Source organism: Polypterus senegalus, chromosome 13 (assembly GCF_016835505.1).
Source record: "Polypterus senegalus isolate Bchr_013 chromosome 13, ASM1683550v1, whole genome shotgun sequence".
NCBI classification, from domain to species: domain Eukaryota; kingdom Metazoa; phylum Chordata; class Cladistia; order Polypteriformes; family Polypteridae; genus Polypterus; species Polypterus senegalus.
In genome coordinates, this window is record NC_053166.1 from 70827824 (window position 1) to 70848562 (window position 20739).

Here is a 20739-nt window from a genome sequence, read left to right on the forward strand (position 1 = left end):
AAAATCAGGCAGGTGCATAAATTTGGGCACCGTTGTCATTTTATTGATTCCAAAACTTTTAGAACTAATTATTGGAACTCAAATTGGCTTGATAAGCTCAGTGACCCCTGACATACATACACAGGTGAATCCTATAATGAGAAAGAGTATTTAAGGGGGTCAATTGTAAGTTTCCCTCCTCCTTTAATTTTCTCTGAAGAGTAGCAACATGGGGGTCACAAAACAAAAAATAATGACTATTAACAAGGTTGCCCAAACTTTTGCATCCCAATGTATATAAAGTAGGAAATGGTGTATGGTATTTAATGCTAAAATGCCTTACCCATCTGTGTTTCCATGCAGCTTCTATTTTATACTTATTAATTTCCTAGAAGATGTGGGTTCAAAATTATTTTGAAAACCTCCTTGTGAAATTTCCCAGATGTTAAAGTGAAAATGTAGAAGAAAAAGGAAGATTTAGTACCAGTGTTTTCAGATTATTATTTTTATGGCCAAATGTATGGGCACAGCTAAGTAGCAGTCAATTTGAGTGTTCATTATTCTTAAGTCACTTGAAGGACACTTCTAAACAATCCACACACAGTAGTAGTGTGTGTAAAGTAGTGAGGCTTTCACACATAAAAGACAGATCCTTACAATGTGACAAATGCTTTTGCTCAGTTTATGTAAAATGCAAAGTTTCACAGTATCATACAGACATTGCTGGTGACATTATGTGGTTTAGCCTCTTGCATTATGAAATAACTTGTAGCTGAAAGATACATTAAGTATTAATGACCATTCTGTAGCATTGAAACATTGTTAACCAATTACAAAAAACTGTGTTTGATGGTAAACCAAACAATATTGTCATGCTGTTTTGCAGCATACACAGACCCTTTAAGCAAAGTACATGCTTTGTCAGTTTTGAATGGAGACCCACACCAACACAGAAAGAATGTGCAGATTTCACAAACACTGGACTAATCAGATAGCAACACTGATGTTGTGGATATGCTCAAATGATAGAAATGGAAGTTTAATGAAGCTTCACCTCTAGAGAGGGTTTCAAACCTCCACCATTTGGTGCAAAATATGTTGCTTAATCAAGGTCAAAGTAATTTTTTTTTTTTTTTTGGTACAAGAGAGACTGTTTCTGCTTAGAAATGCAAAGAGTGTAGGCCTTATTTTTTACTTGTTCAAGGCAACTAAGCTTATTTCTTTATAATTTACAGGATAATCTTACTCTTTATATAATTGAAGACTTTTTGTCCTCTTAATATTCTCCTTTAGAAATCTCTTGATTGTTGGCACATATAAGTGAAAATATAAAATTGTACACAACTTAGTTTCAGTAGTGGTATTCACGCAGAGACAGTCATATCATACATAACATCTGGAGATGACCATGAGTGAATTTGATTTAAAAGTGGGTGGAAACAATGGAACAGTCCACTGGGTGTGTGATTTATAAACCAATCCAAGAAACCTCATGAAGGTGGAGCTCATTGTAGGGGCAGTGGTTTAAATAGTAAAGTATAATGCTGCACGTGGTCTCTATCATTATGATGATACAGTCATAGTCAGTGTATAGTTGAAAGAATTGCTGCTATGAGAGTGAAAAGCTGAGCTGTAAAATGTGTTCAAACTAACACACTCAGTAAAATGTAGGTGAAAGGAACTGCCATTAAGAGAGTTAATGCTGAAGAGCCACTAGATGCATGATTTCTGTACCTAATGGCATTCACACCATTTCAGCAGAAATTAATGGGTGAGGCAGCACAGCATCCATCTCCCAACTGCACATTTAATCAAACAGCCAAGGTAAGTTAACAATATTGTCCAATTGTAAATGACAAATATGTTGTTCCGTAATATATTTGTATGAACACGTAGTAGATATACACCACAATTCTTCTCTCAACACTCAGAATAGTCTCAATACTACTCAATAGTCAGAATAACACCAAGATATACAAATGATTTTTTAGGTTTCACTTACCTTGTGACACTGAGCTCTTGAATTGATAACAACAATTTTGACTTTCGATTTTCTCATAGCATCAAGAACTTTGTTCCGTTTCTTTTCTATTTCATCCTGTATTTCTATAATTTGTATGTATTTGTCTACAATGCTGAAAGTTTAAAATGTAATGCATGGACAGGAGAGTGTTAGTGGTAGGTGTTTAGGAAACCCTGTGGGTAGAGCATTTCCTGTGGCAGTTTTCATAACTATTCAGTACAACATTTTTAGCAATATATCCCCAAAAATGTGTTCTTGTCCCAAAAATCCTATCTGGTCCCATGAGACTACACTAGTGGAGGGATGTCTTGCAAATGAGCACAAGATTGTGTAATTGTGCTATTTCTTTTGCTTTTTTTCTGCAGTCTTAAATAATGGCCAAGGTTTTTTTCCCTTTTTAATACATGCATGGTGTTGTTTCTTTTCATAGATAAAATTTTACATATTACAGTTTTAAAAATGTATTCTGTGATTTTTTTACCCTATGTGGAGCCCTGCCAAATCTTGCTTGCAAAATACTATTTTGTTTTTGATGTCCGAAGGTTATGAAGGCAGGTATATCCAAAACTAATTGCATTTGAATTTTTTATTTTTTAAATCCCATTTGTATAATGTAAATTGTGTTCCTGTGATGGTTACTTCAGTGTTTTTTAGAGACAGTCCAGGAATTGAATGCTTTTTTTTTTGTAAAATTCTAAAGACTGTGCTTTATTAAGGCGTACATTTAGTTATGTGTATTACAATATCTGTGGTGAATTATTCTTAATTATTTTTGTTTGATATGTTCAACTTTAGCGGCTGTGATAACTGCAACGAATGGTTTCATGGAGACTGCATCAACGTCACAGAGAAAATGGCCAAAGCCATCAGGGAATGGTACTGCAAGAAATGTCAAGGTAAGAATAACCTTAGCAATTTACATTAATGTTCTCAATGATAAACCAAGAACATTTTATAAGACTGTTTATTACATAACTTTTTATGGCAAAAGATAAGGAGAAAAAACTTAAAACCTATCTCCTTAACTGTTAGGAGTAGAGAAAAGCAGCAACTTCAAGTTTGTGTTTAAAAATGGCATCAAGAAGTTCTGTTGCAACTTCAGAAATAGTTGCCAGACTTAACCCTGGAGATCAATTGATGCCCTGCCATGGAAACAGAAATGTTGTTGTCTGCTCATTCACAAGCAACACACACAGATTATGTGTTCTGTGTTATTTAATAATAGCTTTCAGTCTTTTAAAGCAAGTCCTTGTCTATTTTTATTATTTGTAGGCTAAAACACCAGGTGTATTTTTTATTTATTTAGGTAGCTTATTATCTTCATATAGTATACTGTTGGTTATGTAGTACTTTTGGGTAAGTTGTAATCCGTTTGTTTCACCATATTAACCCATGTAACACTTTCATTTGTATAACAACCTTTCAGAAAATTTTGGGTAGGTTCCGTTGCCTTAATTGAATAGGGCTCAAATTGAAATAATTAATACCCTACCTAAAATGGACAAGTATATATTTTGTGTGTGTATATATCATTTTTTTTAACTAAATTTATTGTTTGCATTATATTACTGTCACTACTCTGAGGAAGACTTACAAGTAAAAATGTTATTATACTATGCACATATGACAACACAGTTAACCTTCATTGGAGTTCAGATAACTGTTAACTTTGACTTCAATTAAATATATAATTTAAATTCCCCATTTCTTCTTTAAAATCCTGTTTTAATTCTTATTTATTTGTTTTATTTATCATCCACCTGTTCCATAAATCTGCTTATATGTCTATTTAGGTATGAATAGGTGATTTATTTCTGGGATTGGTTTCATTTAGCAATAGGACCTTAAATCATCATGTTTGGTTTCAGCATTTATGAATATACAGTGGAACCTCAGTTTGCGAGCATAATTCGTTTCGGAAACGTGCTCGCAATCCAAAGCACTCATATATCAAAGCGAATTTCCCCATAAGAAATAATGGAAACTCAGATGATTCGTTCCAAACCCAAAACTATTCATATAAAAATGATTAATACAAAATATAAAGTAAAAATACATAAAACAAATTAACCTGCACTTTACCTTTAAAAAGAATCATTGTCTGGTGTGAGTGAGTTTCTAAACTCATGTCGGATTCCACCCAACAGGACGACACGTGGAAGAGTGACCCAAAGCAATCGCAGTCTCCCAGCGCTGTAGCACTTCGCCGTATAAGCGCATCCAAAAAGATCGCAGACATGCTATAAGCGCCTGCCGTCAATGGGTGATACAAGGAATATTATAAAGATCCCGCTACAATAAATAACAGCGCTGTTGCTGTTTCAAGCTGAATAAAGCTGGTGTTGTTAAAGTACTGAGACTCGGCTTCGTGTTTTGGGGCGCAAGATGGGGACTCGCACTTCACAGCACACACGTGCGCGCACACACACACACACAGTCACAATGCTGTAGTAAACAGTATACGCTCGAGAGAGAGAAGAACCATCAGCTTAGCTGTGATCACATGACGCTCTTCAGACAAAGTGTATCCATACTACTTGCATTGCAAGACATCGTTCGTTTATCAAGTCAAAATTTATTAAAAAATTTTGCTCGTCTTGCAAAACACTCGTAAACCAAGTTACTCGTAAACTGAGGTTCCACTGTACTAGCCTTATGGTACAAGTTTTGGATTGGATTGAAACTAAAATTTTGACTTCTCTACCATTACCAGCTTTTGCACCTCAGTACCAAAGGATACTGAAGTAAGTAACAACCCAAATTTACCCTCACACCACCGCAAAGCTGCTTCATCCTCCCTGCCCACACACCCACTTGTAACGCCATGCTCCACTGCAGTCAGCTTACACAAGTTCAGAGGCAGCCCATCTGCCACACACAAGGCTCGCGGGTGTCTACACTCACAGGGAACAGGGAGGTGCGTAATAAATGACTTAATCTGAAACCCCCTCTGCAGTCCATGGCTTCCTGGAGAACACGTCCCTCTCAGCTGCCACTCAGAGTTTTGAGCACACCATAGTTGTATATTAAATAAAATGGGTGTTTTGGAGGGGGATCCACTTGGAATTTTGTGTGCTTATATCCATATTTTAGCAGTGCCCCCTTTGGAGTTGAACATTCTAATATGTAACTTGATTTGAAGAGAGAAAGGTCATTGGGTGGGGGTGGTTGTTGGTTGGTTTTTTTGGGGATCAAAGAGCGAAACAGAAAGTATGGAAATCTTTTGAGGAATTGTCATATTTCAAAATATTTCTTGTGGTACACTTTAGTCAGCTTTTTACCACTGTGTTAGAAAAATGTCATCTTAGAAGTTTCCATAACAGTATTTTAAGAAATTAAGTTTAATTCTGATTCACTCAAGAAATGTGAATTCACAAGTATTTGTTTTAGGTCATATGCTTTACTCCTACCCAAAACATTAGTAAATTGGTAAATGAATGGCTTACACTCATCAGATACTTAGTTATATTTTAAAATTGAATGTTAGAGAATCTACTTAGCACTTAGAGCTGTGTATGAAAAACATTTTATACAAATATTTTTAGTATCAATCCTCCTTCTGTATCGTTCAATGAACTGTTATCTTTACCCCTTATGAAGAAATATGGCCAGAATATTTGCTGTAAACTAATTCTCTTAATCCAGTTCGGGGTCATGGTCAGAGCCTATCACAACAGCACTGGGTGTAGTCAGTTCAGAGCTCCACTCATCGCAGACCAGATAGATATATATATATATATATATATATATATATATATATATATATATATATATATATATATAGCCTTAAATAATTTATTTAAATAGAACCAAAGATGATTGTTGGAACTGTTTTCATTTAGGCTAACAGAGAGTACTCCTTAATATTAGGCTATTAGATTTTTTTCTGTATTTATTCATTTTTAAAATCCTGAGGCTATTTTATTTTGCATTTGTTTTTTATAGAAATGAATCCAGCTCTGGAGATTAAGTATCGCCCAAAGAAGTCTCGTGAGAGAGAAATTGATCTGGAGCAGATGGAGGAGGACAGAAAGGCGAGAGATACTCCTGATTTTAAAATGGAAAAACGTCGTGGATCAAGGGTATCTTTTTATATATACACATTGTAAGAGGCTAGGGGTCGCTGTTGCCCCTCTCAACCCAACAGACAGACACACTGCACACAGGGTAAAATCGCCAAGATTTTTTAAATTCTTTCCTTCCTGTTATAGTGCCCTCAAGCACCACCACCACCATACACAGGCAATTCAATAATTATAATAATAATAGTAATAATCACAAATCTCTCCTCCACTCCTGCCGACTCCGGTTCACTTACTGGGTCTCAAGCAGTCCTTTTATATAGTCCTTGACCTGGAAGTGCTTCTCCTCTTCCATTCACATGACTTGCCAGCACTTCCGGTTCAGATTGAGAACTTGCTTTGTCTTCAGCCCGGGAGTACTTCGGGCTATATGGAACATAAAGATCCCCATTTCTTCCTGCAGCGTCTCCTAGCGGCACCCACGGTACCTAGCAGGGCTATGAAGACGAACTCCAGATCTCATGATGCCCTGCAGGAATCTGTGGCACCATTATGCTGCACGGAAATCGCTATCTGATAGATAGATAGATACTTTATTAATCCCAAGGGGAAATTCACATAATCCAGCAGCAGTATACTGATACAAAGAAACAATATTAAATTAAATAGTAATAAAAATGAAAAGAATTAAAATAAAATTAATGTTCGCATTTACTCCCGGGTGGAATTGAAGAGTCGCATAGTGTGGGGGAGGAACGATCTCCTCAGTCTGTCAGTGGAGCAGGACAGTGACAAAAGTCTGTCACTGAAGCTACTCCTCTGCCTGGAGATGACACTGTTAAGTGGATGCAGTGGATTCTTCATGATTGACAGGAGTTTGCTTAGTGCCCGTCGCTCTGCCACAGATGTTAAACTGTCCCACTTTAATCCTACAATAGAGCCTGCCTTCTTAACAAGTTTGTCCAGGCGTGAGGCGTCTTTCATCTTTATGCTGCCACCCCAGCACACCACCGCGTAGAAGAGGGCACTCGCCACAACCGTCTGGTAGAACATCTGCAGCATCTTACTGCAGATGTTGAAGGATGCCAACCTTCTCAGAAAGTATAGTCTGCTCTGACCTTTCTTACATAGAGCATCAGTATTGGCAGTCCAGTCCAATTTGTCATCCAGCTGCACTCCCAGATATTTATAGGTCTGCACCCTCTGCACACAGTCAAAATATCTAGCTTCAAGTGGGAGGCAGTGTCCCAAAGTAGCTGCCTTCCCCCATCCTTCTACTCTTTGTTGAGCTGCCGGCCATCGACTATAACATATATATATATATTTGTTTCTTTTAAATACATTTGATAAGTGCCTGGGCTGCCATTGTTATACTGATATTTTATCCTGTTAGTCAATTAAGATAGCATTTTCTGTAGTAATACCTGTATTTCATTATAGATCTAAAGGATTGTAAATAACAAAATCATTTTAATGCCTGACTCGCTCTAAAAATCAAAAGGTTGTAATATCCAACATTTCATCACTAATAAGACTTTAATGTATTATATTTTAAATAAATAAATTCAACATGAGGGTCTGGTGGGTACAAATGAGAGTATTAGCAGTGACGTTTTTGGCCTAAAAATTCTGGGGGGCCAAATGGCCCTAGGAGGGAGTGGCCAACAGAAAGTTTTACTATCCTTGAAAGCCATGGAGTAGGGGTGAATATAAATATATATATATATATATATATATATATATATATATATATATATACAGTGGAGGAAATAATTATTTGACCCCTCACTGATTTTGTAAGTTTGTCCAATGACAAAGAAATGAAAAGTCTCAGAACAGTATCATTTCAATGGTAGGTTTATTTCAACAGTGGCAGATTACACATCAAAAGGAAAATCGAAAAAATAACTTTAAATAAAAGATAGAAATTGATTTGCATTTCATTGAGGGAAATAAGTTTTGAACCCCTACCAACCATTAAGAGTTCTGGCTCCCACAGAGTGGTTAGACACTTCTACTCAATTAGTCACCCTCATTAAGGACACCTGTCTTAACTAGTCACCTGTATAAAAGACACCTGTCCACAGAATCAATCAATCAAGCAGACTCCAGACTCTACAACATGGGAAAGACCAAAGAGCTGTCCAAGGATGTCAGAGACAAAATTGTAGACCTGCACAAGGCTGGAATGGGCTACAAAACCATTAGCAAGAAGCTGGGAGAGAAGGTGACAACTGTTGGTGCGATTGTTCAAAATGGAAGAGCACAAAATGACCATCAATCGACCTCGCTCTGGGGCTCCACGCAAGATCTCACCTCGTGGGGTGTCAATGGTTCTGAGAAAGGTGAAAAGAATCCTAGAACTACACGGGAGGAGTTAGTTAATGACCTCAAATTAGCAGGGACCACAGTCACCAAGAAAACCATTGGAAACACATTACACGCAATGGATTAAAATCCTGCAGGGCTCGCAAGGTCCCCTGCTCAAGAAGGCACATGTGCAGGCCCGTCTGAAGTTTGCCAATGAACACCTGAATGATTCAGAGAGTGACTGGGAGAAGGTGCTGTGGTCTGATGAGACCAAAATAGAGCTCTTTGGCATTAACTCAACTCGCTGTGTTTGGAGGAAGAAAAATGCTGCCTATGACCCCAAAACACCGTCAAGCATGGGGGTGGAAACATTTTGCTTTGGGGGTGTTTTTCTGCTAAGGGCACAGGACAACTTAATCGTATTAATGGGAAAATGGACGGAGCCATGTATCGTGAAATCCTGAGCGACAATCTCCTTCCCTCTGCCAGGAAACTGAAAATGGGTCGTGGATGGGTGTTCCAGCACGACAATGACCCAAAACATACAGCAAAGGCAACAAAGGAGTGTCTCAAGAAGAAGCACATTAAGGTCATGGAGTGGCCTAGTCAGTCTCCGGACCTTAATCCAATAGAAAACCTATGGAGGGAGCTCAAGCTCAGAGTAGCACAGAGACAGCCTCGAAACCTTAGGGATTTAGAGATGATCTGCAAAGAGGAGTGGACCAACATTCCTGCTAAAATGTGCGCAAACTTGGTCATCAATTACAAGAAACGTTTGACCTCTGTGCTTGCAAACAAGGGTTTTTCCACTAAGTATTAAGTCTTTTTTGTTAGAGGGTTCAAAAACTTATTTCCCTCAATGAAATGCAAATCAATTTCTATCTTTTATTTAAAGTTATTTTTTCGATTTCCCTTTTGATGTGCAATCTGCCACTGTTGAAATAAACCTACCATTGAAATGATACTGTTCTGAGACTTTTCATTTCTTTGTCATTGGACAAACTTACAAAATCAGTGAGGGGTCAAATAATTATTTCATCCACTGTATATGTGTGTGTGAGTGAGAGCGGGAGATGATCAAGGGCTTAAAGAGAAAATTTTACAAGCCCCCATCCTGTGCTTTTACTGCTTGACTTGGCTCGGCTCTCGGAACTGTGGCAGTAAATGCAGATGCTGTTGCCTCTGAACAAGTGAGCAGTATGAGGGGGAGCTAGGGGCAAAAATGTCCTGGCAGGGAATGCATCAAACAAAAAGATTATTGGAGCCATATTGAGGGAGTCGTGGAGAGCTGCAGCAGCAGTGTTGGAGTGCTGCTGAGGAAAGAGATGTCCTCCATTAAATGAGGATTCTGTCTTTCAAAAAAGATTAAAATGTCAGCCAAGTAATACTTTAAAAAAATCACACAAAATTAAACTCTATCACCATATTGTACAACAACCAAATGACAGAGTTAAAAGTATCTTACATTCACATCATTACTTTCTCCATTTTTGATGTTGAGTATTTGAATATTCATACATTTCAAATTTTTATTCAGTTGTCAAAATATGAAATCATAATCTAATTAAGTAATCAATAGTTTGTCATGATGACGATAACTCCAAAGTAGTGAGATATACATGAGCATACACCTTTTAAATTGCTTCACAAGAAATCAACCAATATGTTGCTTAAAAGTGCTTTGTCCCTGAAGGTTGAACTGAAAGGTTCAGACCAAACATGTGTACAAATGAACAAAGGTATGCTTGAGGCACTCCAGGGTTAAAGGGACTGCCCAGGCAACCCAGAAACAGGCTAGCAGCACCAGGCATAAAGAAATCTTCACAGTCTCCATAAGTAAGTATTCATCTAGATACAAAATTGCATTGATCGTATTATTGAAAACTGGAAAAAATGGATATTGATGACTAAGTTGAGTTTGCAAGAAGCTTTTTAACCATACATTAATTACTGAGCAGAGTTTACTACTTGTTTAGTTTTTGCACAGCATTGTCATCTGTTGGGGTTTCTGTGGGTGGTAGTGCCCAATTTTCCTTTTATTGCAGTAGTACTACTGAGCGTACTGTTCAACACAGTCTCTTAAGGGCTACAGTGAATTCAAGTTTTTGTTACAGTCAGTCCCTTATTCAGAAGTTTATTAAACTTGCTTTTATGTTTTACAGTTTGTGAGGTTTTTAATGTGAATTCCAAATAAACTTAAAGTGTGGATTTTTATTTAGCAGAGAACATTTGCTAATTTGGAATTTGGTTATTTTAAAAGTAGTAACCAAGAAAATTAAAAAGTTGAAAATGTTTATTCCCTCTATGAAGAGAAATTGCAACTCTAAGAAAGGTTTATCCCTTCCCTTAGAATTCCTTAGCTTGATTCTTTTTAATAAGAGCAGCCAAAATGAAATGATGATAGTGATGTCTCTTAAGCCTGTGTTTCTTTCAGCTGATATTTTAAAGGATCAATTTCTGTGAGCAGGGAAGTGGAGCAGCATAGGCTGAAAGCAAAATAAATGCCTTTGTAAAGGTTTCACCTTTTTCAAGTTGTCCATTGGCAAACTTCCAATTTCTCTGAGATGTATTCCCTGCATTTTTAGAGCTTTACATCCTAGACACAACCAGTTAGGTAAAGGCATACATTGTAGTTATTCTTGGTAACAATTTCTCTTAACATTTTCTTTAGTCTGTTTCCATGGATTTTGCAATTCTATCTCTGCCAATATCTTGACAATAAAGTAACATATCAAAACACTTACCATGTGCTGAAGCTTATTGTGCTCTTTAAGACTTAGTTACATTTGGTGGCATGCATTCATAAAAGCAGAAAATGTTTGAAAATAGTGACAAAATCCATATTATAATGTATAATTTCTCAACCTCCAAAACATATAAAGTTGCATTCAGCAAAGTTTTACATCAGACACTGGTTGTTCAATGAAGTGATTATGTTTGCAAAATCTTAAACTTATAGTAATTCGAATTAGTGCAACACATCAGATAACACAGGAACTGCCACAAAAGGCCTTATTCACATTTGGTTTGCAACCTTGTTTGCCAGAGCTGCCAGGACAGGTACCAGCATCCTTTGACCATGAACTGGATAAGCATGTTAGACATAAATGGATCAATGATATGTATATAGATAATGTTCTTTCTAAATGTATTATTACTCATTCTTAATTAAGCCTGTTCACTGTAAATTGCCTACAGTTCAGAAAACACTCGACCAATATAAAATATAAAATTCTTGTAACGTTAAAACAGCTTGCTTATTTTCAGAACTAAGTAGTTAAATATTTAGCCAGGAACTATTGGGGGCTTTAAAGAAGATCAAATTGAGAAGACAAATTAGTGGAACAGCCATATTGAAGGGTTTGTAAATAGGGAGGCAAAATTTCCATAGCCTTATAATTGAGATGCAGTTCTGATGTTAAAGAGAGTAGCATGCCTTAATGGTCCTTAGCAATAAACAATGTGAGCATATGTAATAAGAAAAATAAATTTGAATAAGCAAAAAACTAAATATGAGCCAAATATCAGAAACGAATCACTTATAATTTCAGTCTGAATGCAGTTCTAGTAGCCAGTAGAGACATACAGACTCAGATGCAGCTGGTAGGGACTTTTTTTACCATCACAACTTTTACCAGCATTGCAGAAGGATTATTGTTGGAAAAGACTATGGGGCTTAGCTATTACCCCTATAACCACCAAACCCCCCCATCGATGCCTATGTGATGTGTAGGACAGATCTGAACACATCCCTAATGCATTAATCAGGATGGAAGTGAAGAAAAGGTGAAGTGTCCTAATCCTATCGAAGTCAAATTTATGACTTAAAGGTTTCTGTACTTTACTTTCATTCTTAGAACTATAGATTAAGGTCATCTCTGCAATTATATTTGCACAGTATTTTTCCTACTGTAAGTGTAATGTGGTACGTGTGTACAGCAAAAAAACATGTTTATTGCTAGTACAAAAGAAGCATGTTTGAATTGTTTCCTTCAAAAAGCAATAGTTTCACATGGTATTATAATGTAATTGCTTCATATGTTTTGCAAAATATTATGATGTGGTGCACAAATTATACAGTCAACAACTAGGAAGTAGTTTAGCGCTATAGTTGTTCCTCGTCTGCATTTACCTAACCTGCTTCCTGTTTTGTTCCCCTTTCATTATAACTATTCACACAAAGAAATTTAGCAAAGCAGGCTACTACCATATAAATAAAATATTGTTTTTTTATTCATAAAAATGTCTATTCTACATGATGTACCGTAGTGTTACAGACAGCCTCCTGAGTAAGTAGGTGATGTTAAGTGCAAGCATGAGTGGGCTTTATTTGTCTCATAGCTCTCTACTCCATCTTGTGGATGGAAAAGGATTTGCAAGGCAAGCTGAAAAAAGTGATACCACCATCACAGCATGCAATTTGACTCAACATCATAGTGCAGGCTTCCGTGTAACTTGTACTGTTGCCAAGTTTTGCATTTGAAGTTGTGGAATGAGCTGCCCATGGTAATCCAGATTGCTTTTAGTCTACTTTTTTCACAATCTTTGTGACGACACCTCTTAGCACAAAGCACCTTGCTTCTTTATTTACATTGCTTGTATTTTCTGATACTCATGCATAGTTGACCTAACCTTATCATCTGTCAACCAAGTACTGCTTGTTAGACACACAAATGGGTTGAATGCATATTCATTTTTGGATGTTCCTTTTAATAAAACATAGCTGCTAAATAAGGAATAATGCCACAGATGTCAAGAGATTACAGTGCAGTGTAAGCCATTCTGTTGTTTGGAAAGCTTTTTAGTTTCAACAGAGCTTGTGAAAATAGTATCTACAGGAGCCCATTGACATTGATGCTACAATATATTAAAATAGCTTTTGGAACAAATTAGTTTCCTTTGGACAATACAGTGCTAAAATGTTCAGAGCCTTTATACATTGACTCTTTGTATGGCGCAACATTCCAACAAGGGATACAAGGTATAAGAGTGGTGTCCAATGAAAATACATGTTTAAAGAAGCTTGCACAGAAAAAACCCAAAGCTGATTTTTGGCCTCAGTATGCATTAGGAAAAAGAAAACAAATATATTATTAATACACTAAATTGATTCTTGGGCTAAATTTTTGACACACTGGACATTACAGTACAAATATTGGGCATCACAATTTACTTATTGCTGTTTATTTACTTATAGTGGTATGGCTTATTCTTCATAGGCTTTACAGTTACAATGTAGTGTTAGTCTACCGCACTGTTGAAAACTGATACCAAATGGTTAATCATCTGTAATAGACATCATATTTTCAAAGTGGAAATAGGCCATCAATTACTTTCCCATAGTTGCTTCCTTCTAATCTTCATATGGCAGTCTTAAGGCCAGTACTTAATAATATTTGACTGTTATGTTTTAGTTGTTAAGTATCTTATGATAATTTCTGTATTTTGTAACCCAAGTAACAACTATTGCCCCAGGCAGGCAGTTGAAAGTGACATGCAAAAAATGTGATCTTACATGGAAGACCTTCAAGAAGGTATATTTTTTTATCTAGTTTTATTTTCTGTAGTCCCAGGTAAAGCGATCTGCAAGAATGTGTGGTGAATGTGAGCCATGTCGGCGTACTGAAGACTGTGCTCAGTGTGACTTCTGTAAAGATATGAAGAAGTTTGGAGGTCCTAATAAAATACGACAAAAGTGTCGCTTGAGACAGTGTGAGGTCCGCGCTAGGGTAAGTTGGATTATAGAGATATCATCCATGTTTCATTAAAAGCATGAGATTTATTTTGTTTTTGTTAAGTTCTGAAAATATTATAAAATATCTTTAAAAATGCGGGATTGTTGTCAATGGAAATCCCTCAAGTTTCAACATTTAATGTGTTGATTTTCGGCTGTTAAGTTACATTACAAGGTCTAGTAACATGAATAAGTAAGACTTTTTATTTTTTACAGAAAATGTTGCGTGTAAGAGATGATGAGTTCATGCCTATGAAAGAGCAAGATGACTCCACCCAAAAAGATTCTAATCTATCCGATGATTATGATGAACAAGAAATGGCTTTGTATGAACAATACCGTGAGGCTGGATATGAGGACCATAACATGGTGAGATTTTATTAATTTTCTCAAGTTAGTGGCAAAATTAAATAACTACCAAATGTAGTGAGTCGAAGAAAATTTTATAAGTGCACACTGTGCCACTGACATGCTTGTTTTTGTCTCTCTGTCAGCCGTGCTTTAGTGATGATGATGATGGACCTTTCTTAGATTCTGTGCTTCGCAAGCGAGCTGTTAAAGTCAAGCATGTCAAAAGACGGGAAAAGAAATCTGAGAAAAAGGTACCTCTCTTGTTTAAAATCTCCTTGAAATTGCATTTCATATTAGATTAGTTTTTTTATTTTCTTCAAAATGCTGCCATGTATCAGTATTGTGTTATGCTGTGCTTATGATCAGGTAAAGCAATGCTGTAGAATGAAATAAAACACAAAGCTGTAAATATTAATTTTTTTATAAGAAAACTAGAGCTCCTGGCAGTTTGGAGGAGAAAAACATTCTGTGCTTTGTTTTGTCCTTGACTAACAGATTATCATTAACATTGCAACTAGGGAACATAAGATATCCTAAAATCCACCTCCTGTTTTGCAAGATATTTCAGCAGTGTACTTATTCTCTTGCTCTTTGAATTGGAGAATACAAGTTATTCAGTGTACTTAGAACTGCCCTTGCATCCTTCACCCACTGCTGGGCTCACAGTTTTTCTTCCATTTCATTATCGGTTGTATACACAAGTAAAAATGCATTGCTGAAATAATTGTATTACAAGAAAAGCAAATAGGCTTGCATTCAGTATGCACATGTCATACTAAAATCGGCAATTAGCTAAAGCTTTTGTATTGCCTGCTTTTTTTAAACCTCAATAAAGCAAATCTTTTTTTTATATTCTGAAAATGTTTCTGTTATAGTTCATAATTATAAGGTTCATAGTTTAGTCTACCAAAAAACATATTTCAGTTGTTAGTGTCTTCTGGTAAAAGTAAATACACCCAATGAAATGTGTTTTCTTTTTAACATGTGTTGACATATCAAAATGTCATCTTCATTTAAACAGAATGTTTAGAAAAAGGTTAAGTACTTGTTAAAAAAAAAAAAAAAAATGAAAATTTGACTTTACATAATTTATTTAATGAAAATGAATAGCCATGCCATTTCCATCTGTGGAAAAGTAAGTACAGTATACCTCTTAGCTCTGATAGCTAGTATTTACTCACTTTGGCAAAAACAGTCTCAGGCAGACATTTCCTATAACTGTCTACCAGTCTCTGGCATCAGATGGGAGAACATTTCCCCACTTCTCCCTGCAGAATTCCTCCTTCCCCCCAGGCATCTAATGGGATTTAGATCAAGGCTTTGATTTGGCCATTCCAGAACCTTCCATTACTTTTTTTTTTTTTTAGCCATTCCTTTGTGGATTTACTAGTAGGTTTAGGGTAATTCTCATGTACAAGGTCCACTTTTGGCTGAGCTTCAATCTACTTATAGATGGTCTCACATTATCCTCAAGCGCTCTCTGGTATAATTTATAGTGGGTTCTATGATGTTGAGATTCCTCAGCCATGATGCAGCAAAGCAACCCCCAACCACAATATTTCTGCCACCATTCTTTACAGTTAGTTGTTAGGATCTTCTAGTCAAATACTGTCTTTGGCTTTCACCAAACAGGTCTTCTGGAACTGTGTTATAAATAGCTCTTATCTTGCCTCATCTGTCCAGAGCACATTGTTGAATAAGCCCAGGACTGTGCCTAGGTGTTCATGAGCAAACATTTGTCTTTCCCTGGTGTTCTTTTTGGACAGCAGACGGTTTCACCTGGCACATCTCCCATGTAAGTCTAACGTGTGCAGCCACTCTTTAATGGTATAGCCATTAAATTTGACATCAGCAGTACCTGTTGGTATTGTGATAAAATTCTTACATTCCGCTCTCCTGCTGAATTTTCTGGGGTAGTCTGGGGTAGCCTGGCCTGGACAGGTTTGATGGTATTCAAAAAATCTTCTCCAATTGTAGATGTATCTTCTAGACAGTGGAGTGATTTTTTTTTTTCTTCTTCCAAACTGTTTGAGGATCTTTCCCCATTCCAGACTCGCAGGCATCTATGTCCACCTTTCTGAAGGCCTTAGAGAGATCTTTTGAGCTAGGAATGGTGATAGCCTACTTCAATAACAAAATGCATATAAATCTTTAATCATATCCACCAGATTCTAATTTTAGGTATTTTAGGTAGTTATAAAAATAGGAGTATACTTACTTTCTCAACATGCAAAATTTGCATTAATGTTTGTTTAAATTGTACAATAGACTACAAAATGTAAATATGACACAATGTTTATTATACTTTATCATGTTGATCGATAGGTACTGTTTAAATGAAAATCAAATCTTGCTATGTCCTCATATGTTAAAAACATTTAATGGGGTTTACCTACTTTTTCACTTTACTGATATTGCATTTTGTAGTATGAAATTTGATTGCCTTTACCCATCAGAAATATGGATAATAATTCTTGACACTGCTAAAATGTGTTCTCCTCACAAACCCATAACATTAGCAGAATTACATAACAGAAGTTTCCTGGGACCTTTACATTATACAAGTATTCAGAATACAGCTGGATTGTATGTGCTGTGATCATGTTTCAAATATAAACTATTTTCACTCCGTAGTTTCAGCTGTCTGTTATATTTATTTATTATTCATATGATTTAAGATAAAAAAAAATAATAATTAAGATTTAATTAGAGAGTAATTCAAAATATAATGTGCTAATCTATTTTTACCTACCATGTAAGGTCCATAACATCGGTAAAATATTATTAACAATGGAAAGGAATCTATTACAGACACTGCATGTCTCTTCTGTCTTCAGAATGAAATGCCTCTCTCAATCAATTCTCCTGTCTAATTAAAGCTGCATCTGTCGTGTAACTTTGTTCTAAAACACTCCTTTATTTGTAAGGGCCTTTAGTGTTGGATTGAATTCTGCTCAGGGGTGATTTAATAATTATGTCTTCGGTACGTCTTTTTGTTTGTTTTTAATCTTAATAGATATAACACATAAAATGCGTAAAAAATATGTTTACTTAGATGATTAAGTTTTTTGTAATTGTTTTTTTTCTCACTCTAATTAATCTTAAAGATTAGCCAGAAACCTCCTTACTTCATAATTATTTTAAAAAGCTTACATTGTTGTTTGTTTAAATAATTCAGAGCTGAGAAATCTAGATATGAGACAACTTAGTTCAGAAATGAATCACTATGATTTTGCAGATTTACTCTAAACATTAATTGAAGTCTTTATTAATCTCCAGTTTAGTTATTAAAACTGCAGGAAGTTGAAATGTTAACACTTGTTTTTAGACCTTTGTGTGTCACTAATATATTTCAGGCCCAAATCAGTTCTTAGGCAGAGCCTTTGCTTGTGGGACTAGCTGGCTTGTGTTTTTCACCTTAAAAAAATAGATACTGTGTTTTTATATACACTGATCCTTCGCTACATCGCGCTTCGGCTTTCATGGCTTCACTCCATCGCGAATTTTATATGAAAGCATATCTAAATATATATCACAGATTTTTCACTGGTTCGCGGATTTCTGCGGACAGTGGGTCTTTTAATTTATGGTACATGCTTCCTCAGTTGGTTTGCCCAGTTGATTTCATACAAGGGACACTATTGGCGGATGGCTGAGAAGCTACCCAATCAGAGCACGTATTACGTATTAAATAAAACTCCTCAATGATATACGATATGCTTCCCGTGCAGTGCTTCGCATACTTGAAAGCCCGAATAGCACGTATTGATTTTTAATTGCTTTTCTCTGTCTCTCTCACTCTTTCTGACATTCTCTGCTCCTGACGGAGGGGGTGTGAGCAGAGGGGCTGTTAGGACACTGGCCTAGAGGATACGGACGCTCTTCTAAAAAATGCTGAAAGACTACCTTCACATTGCTCCCTTCTTTGCAGCTGCTTTGTCCGGCGGTGCTTCGCATACTTAAAAGTCCGAACAGCCCTATTGATTTTTGATTGTTTGCTTTTCTCCCTCTCTCTCTCTCTCTCTCTCTCTCTCACTCTGACATTCTCTGCTCCTGACGCACACTCCTTTGAAGAGAAAGATATTCTTTTAATTGTGAGACGGAATTGTCATCTCTGTCATGTCATGGAGCACAGTTTAAACTTTTGACTAAAGGGTGTTATTTCATGTCTAGAGGGCCCTAATAATGTTAAAAAATGTATTTAGAAGGTCGTAAACAGGTTTTCTATGCTCTAACTGCGAAAATATTCAATTTGTAAATAAAGAATCCTACCTCGTGTAAATTAATTTATCGCGGTAGAGTCTGGAACGGATTAACCATGATAAACAAGGGTTTACTGTATATGTCAATGTGTGTATGCATGTTCCAGTATCGGGTCCGAACAGCTGGACCGATTTTCATGAAACTTGGTACACATGTTCCTCATTGGTTGACCTAAAATACTGTAAATCAGCCATAACCCACCCCCTTCTGGGTAGGGTGGGGGATGATCTTGTGGTCTTGTATGCATGTTACATCCAGTTGACCCTCAGAATGACCACCAGAGGGCGAACTGAAGGTGACTGCCAGCATTCTTTATGTTTGAGAGCCACAGCGCCCCTGTTGCTTTTGAAATTAAATAGAGTTCTATGCGTGGAAGTGTGTGTGTCTGTCCGGCTGGGAATTGAGACGTAGAGTCGGGGTGAGGGCTCCAGCTCCAAGTTTAGGCAAGCGAGGCCAGCACACCGGCAAAAAGAAACCTCCTAAGAAAGATAGTCACTTAGATGCTAATGCACAAACAATGGAGTACTTCGGCAACATGAATCCTTCTAGCAGAGTGATGCCCAGAGTAGTTCTGATGATTGAAATACTTTCTAGGTTCCCGTGCTTTTAACAGTATGGGCTTACATAGTTAGTATATACCAGGTGACTGCCAGCATTCTTTATTTTTGAGCAGTACCACGCCCCTTTTGCTTTTTTAAATTAAATAGAGTTGTCCAGTTCCGAGCGTCAATTAGATGATAACATACATACAAGACAAGGACATTAGCGAGTCTTTGTTTCTTAATTTATTTTTATTTTTAACATTTTGTTTTTTTAATTATGTTTTTCTCAAACAATTAAAAAAAAACACGAGGGCGAACTGGAGGTGACTGCCAGAATTCTTGTTTTTGAGCACCACCACGCCCCTGTTGCTATTCAAATTAAATACAGTTGGCCAGTTCCGAGTGTCACCTGGATGATAACACACATACAACACCGCAAAACAAGTACATTAGTGAGTCTTTATCCATCCTCCAATTATCCAACCCACTATATCCTAACTACAGGGTCACGGGGGTCTTCTGGGGCCAATCCCAGCCAACACAGGGCGCAAGGCATGAAAAAAACCCTGGGCAGGGCGCCAGCCTCTCGCAGAAAACCCGCGCAGACACAGGGAGAACATGCAAACTCCACGCAGGGAGGACCCAGGAAGTGAACCCGGGTTTATTGTTTGTTAATTTATTTTTATTTTTTAAGTTGTTTTTTTTTTATTATGTTTTTCTCAAACAATTAAAAAAAAAACTGTATTTTCCTCCCGGGCAATGCTGGGTATTTCAGCTAGTATAGTTATATATATATTTGTCCAGTCTGTCTTGTATAGTGCACACTCTATTTTGATTTCACAGCAATGTTTGTCTTCTTCTGTTTACTGTACACCACATTCATAGGGAAGTCACATCCTTTCTCTCTGTCTGGGCTATTTATTTCTAAGGATTTCATGAAAATACAGAAACAGCTTGTCATTTAATAAATTAGGAGCTTTATTTGCATGCAGTTTTTGAGTCTACCAAGCATCATTCCGGAATAAAAAAGCTTGACTTCCGATGGGGATTATAACACAGTCTATGTCTTTCTGATTAAAGAGAGTCTTTCATTAACAAATTGCTTGCCAGAGAAATTTTAGGACAAGAAGCTCTTTTAACTCTGCTACCATTACAAAATCTTTCAGTTGCAGTTTTTAAATACATCTCAGACACACTCTAGGTGGTCAACACACAAGTTGCATTTATTTTTAAGGATATTACTGAAAGGTTCACACAAAAAAACGAAAGAAGTGTAATTTACAGTTTTAAATTGTCATGAGCAGTATGGTGCCTTGGTGGTTAGTGCTGCTGCTTTATAGCCCAAAGAGACTGAGGAATGCAAGCCTGACCTGGTTTCTATCTTTGTGGCGTTTCCTTATTCTCCCCATATCTTCATGGGTTTCACCCAATGTACTCCAGCTATATTCCAGTTTCTGAAAGACATGTATCATAACTTAAGCATGCTTACCCCGGCCAGCTTAAAAGACAGATCTA

At 36.7% G+C, this 20739-nt stretch overlaps 1 protein-coding gene across 2 annotated transcripts in view; it reads left to right on the forward strand.

The window, feature by feature from the left end:
• Nucleotides 1-20739, forward strand: part of cxxc1a (CXXC finger protein 1a) — a 72430-nt gene that overhangs the window by 11513 nt on the left and 40178 nt on the right. For both annotated transcript variants that reach the window (XR_005636154.1, XM_039774289.1), the window contains exons 3-7: nt 2798-2898; nt 5948-6084; nt 13902-14063; nt 14285-14437; nt 14563-14670. Coding sequence is in view for 1 of the 2 variants with exons in the window: in XM_039774289.1 (XP_039630223.1) it covers nt 2798-2898; nt 5948-6084; nt 13902-14063; nt 14285-14437; nt 14563-14670 (661 nt within the window). In the remaining variant the exon portion in view is untranslated. The remainder of the gene's footprint in view (nt 1-2797; nt 2899-5947; nt 6085-13901; nt 14064-14284; nt 14438-14562; nt 14671-20739) is intronic.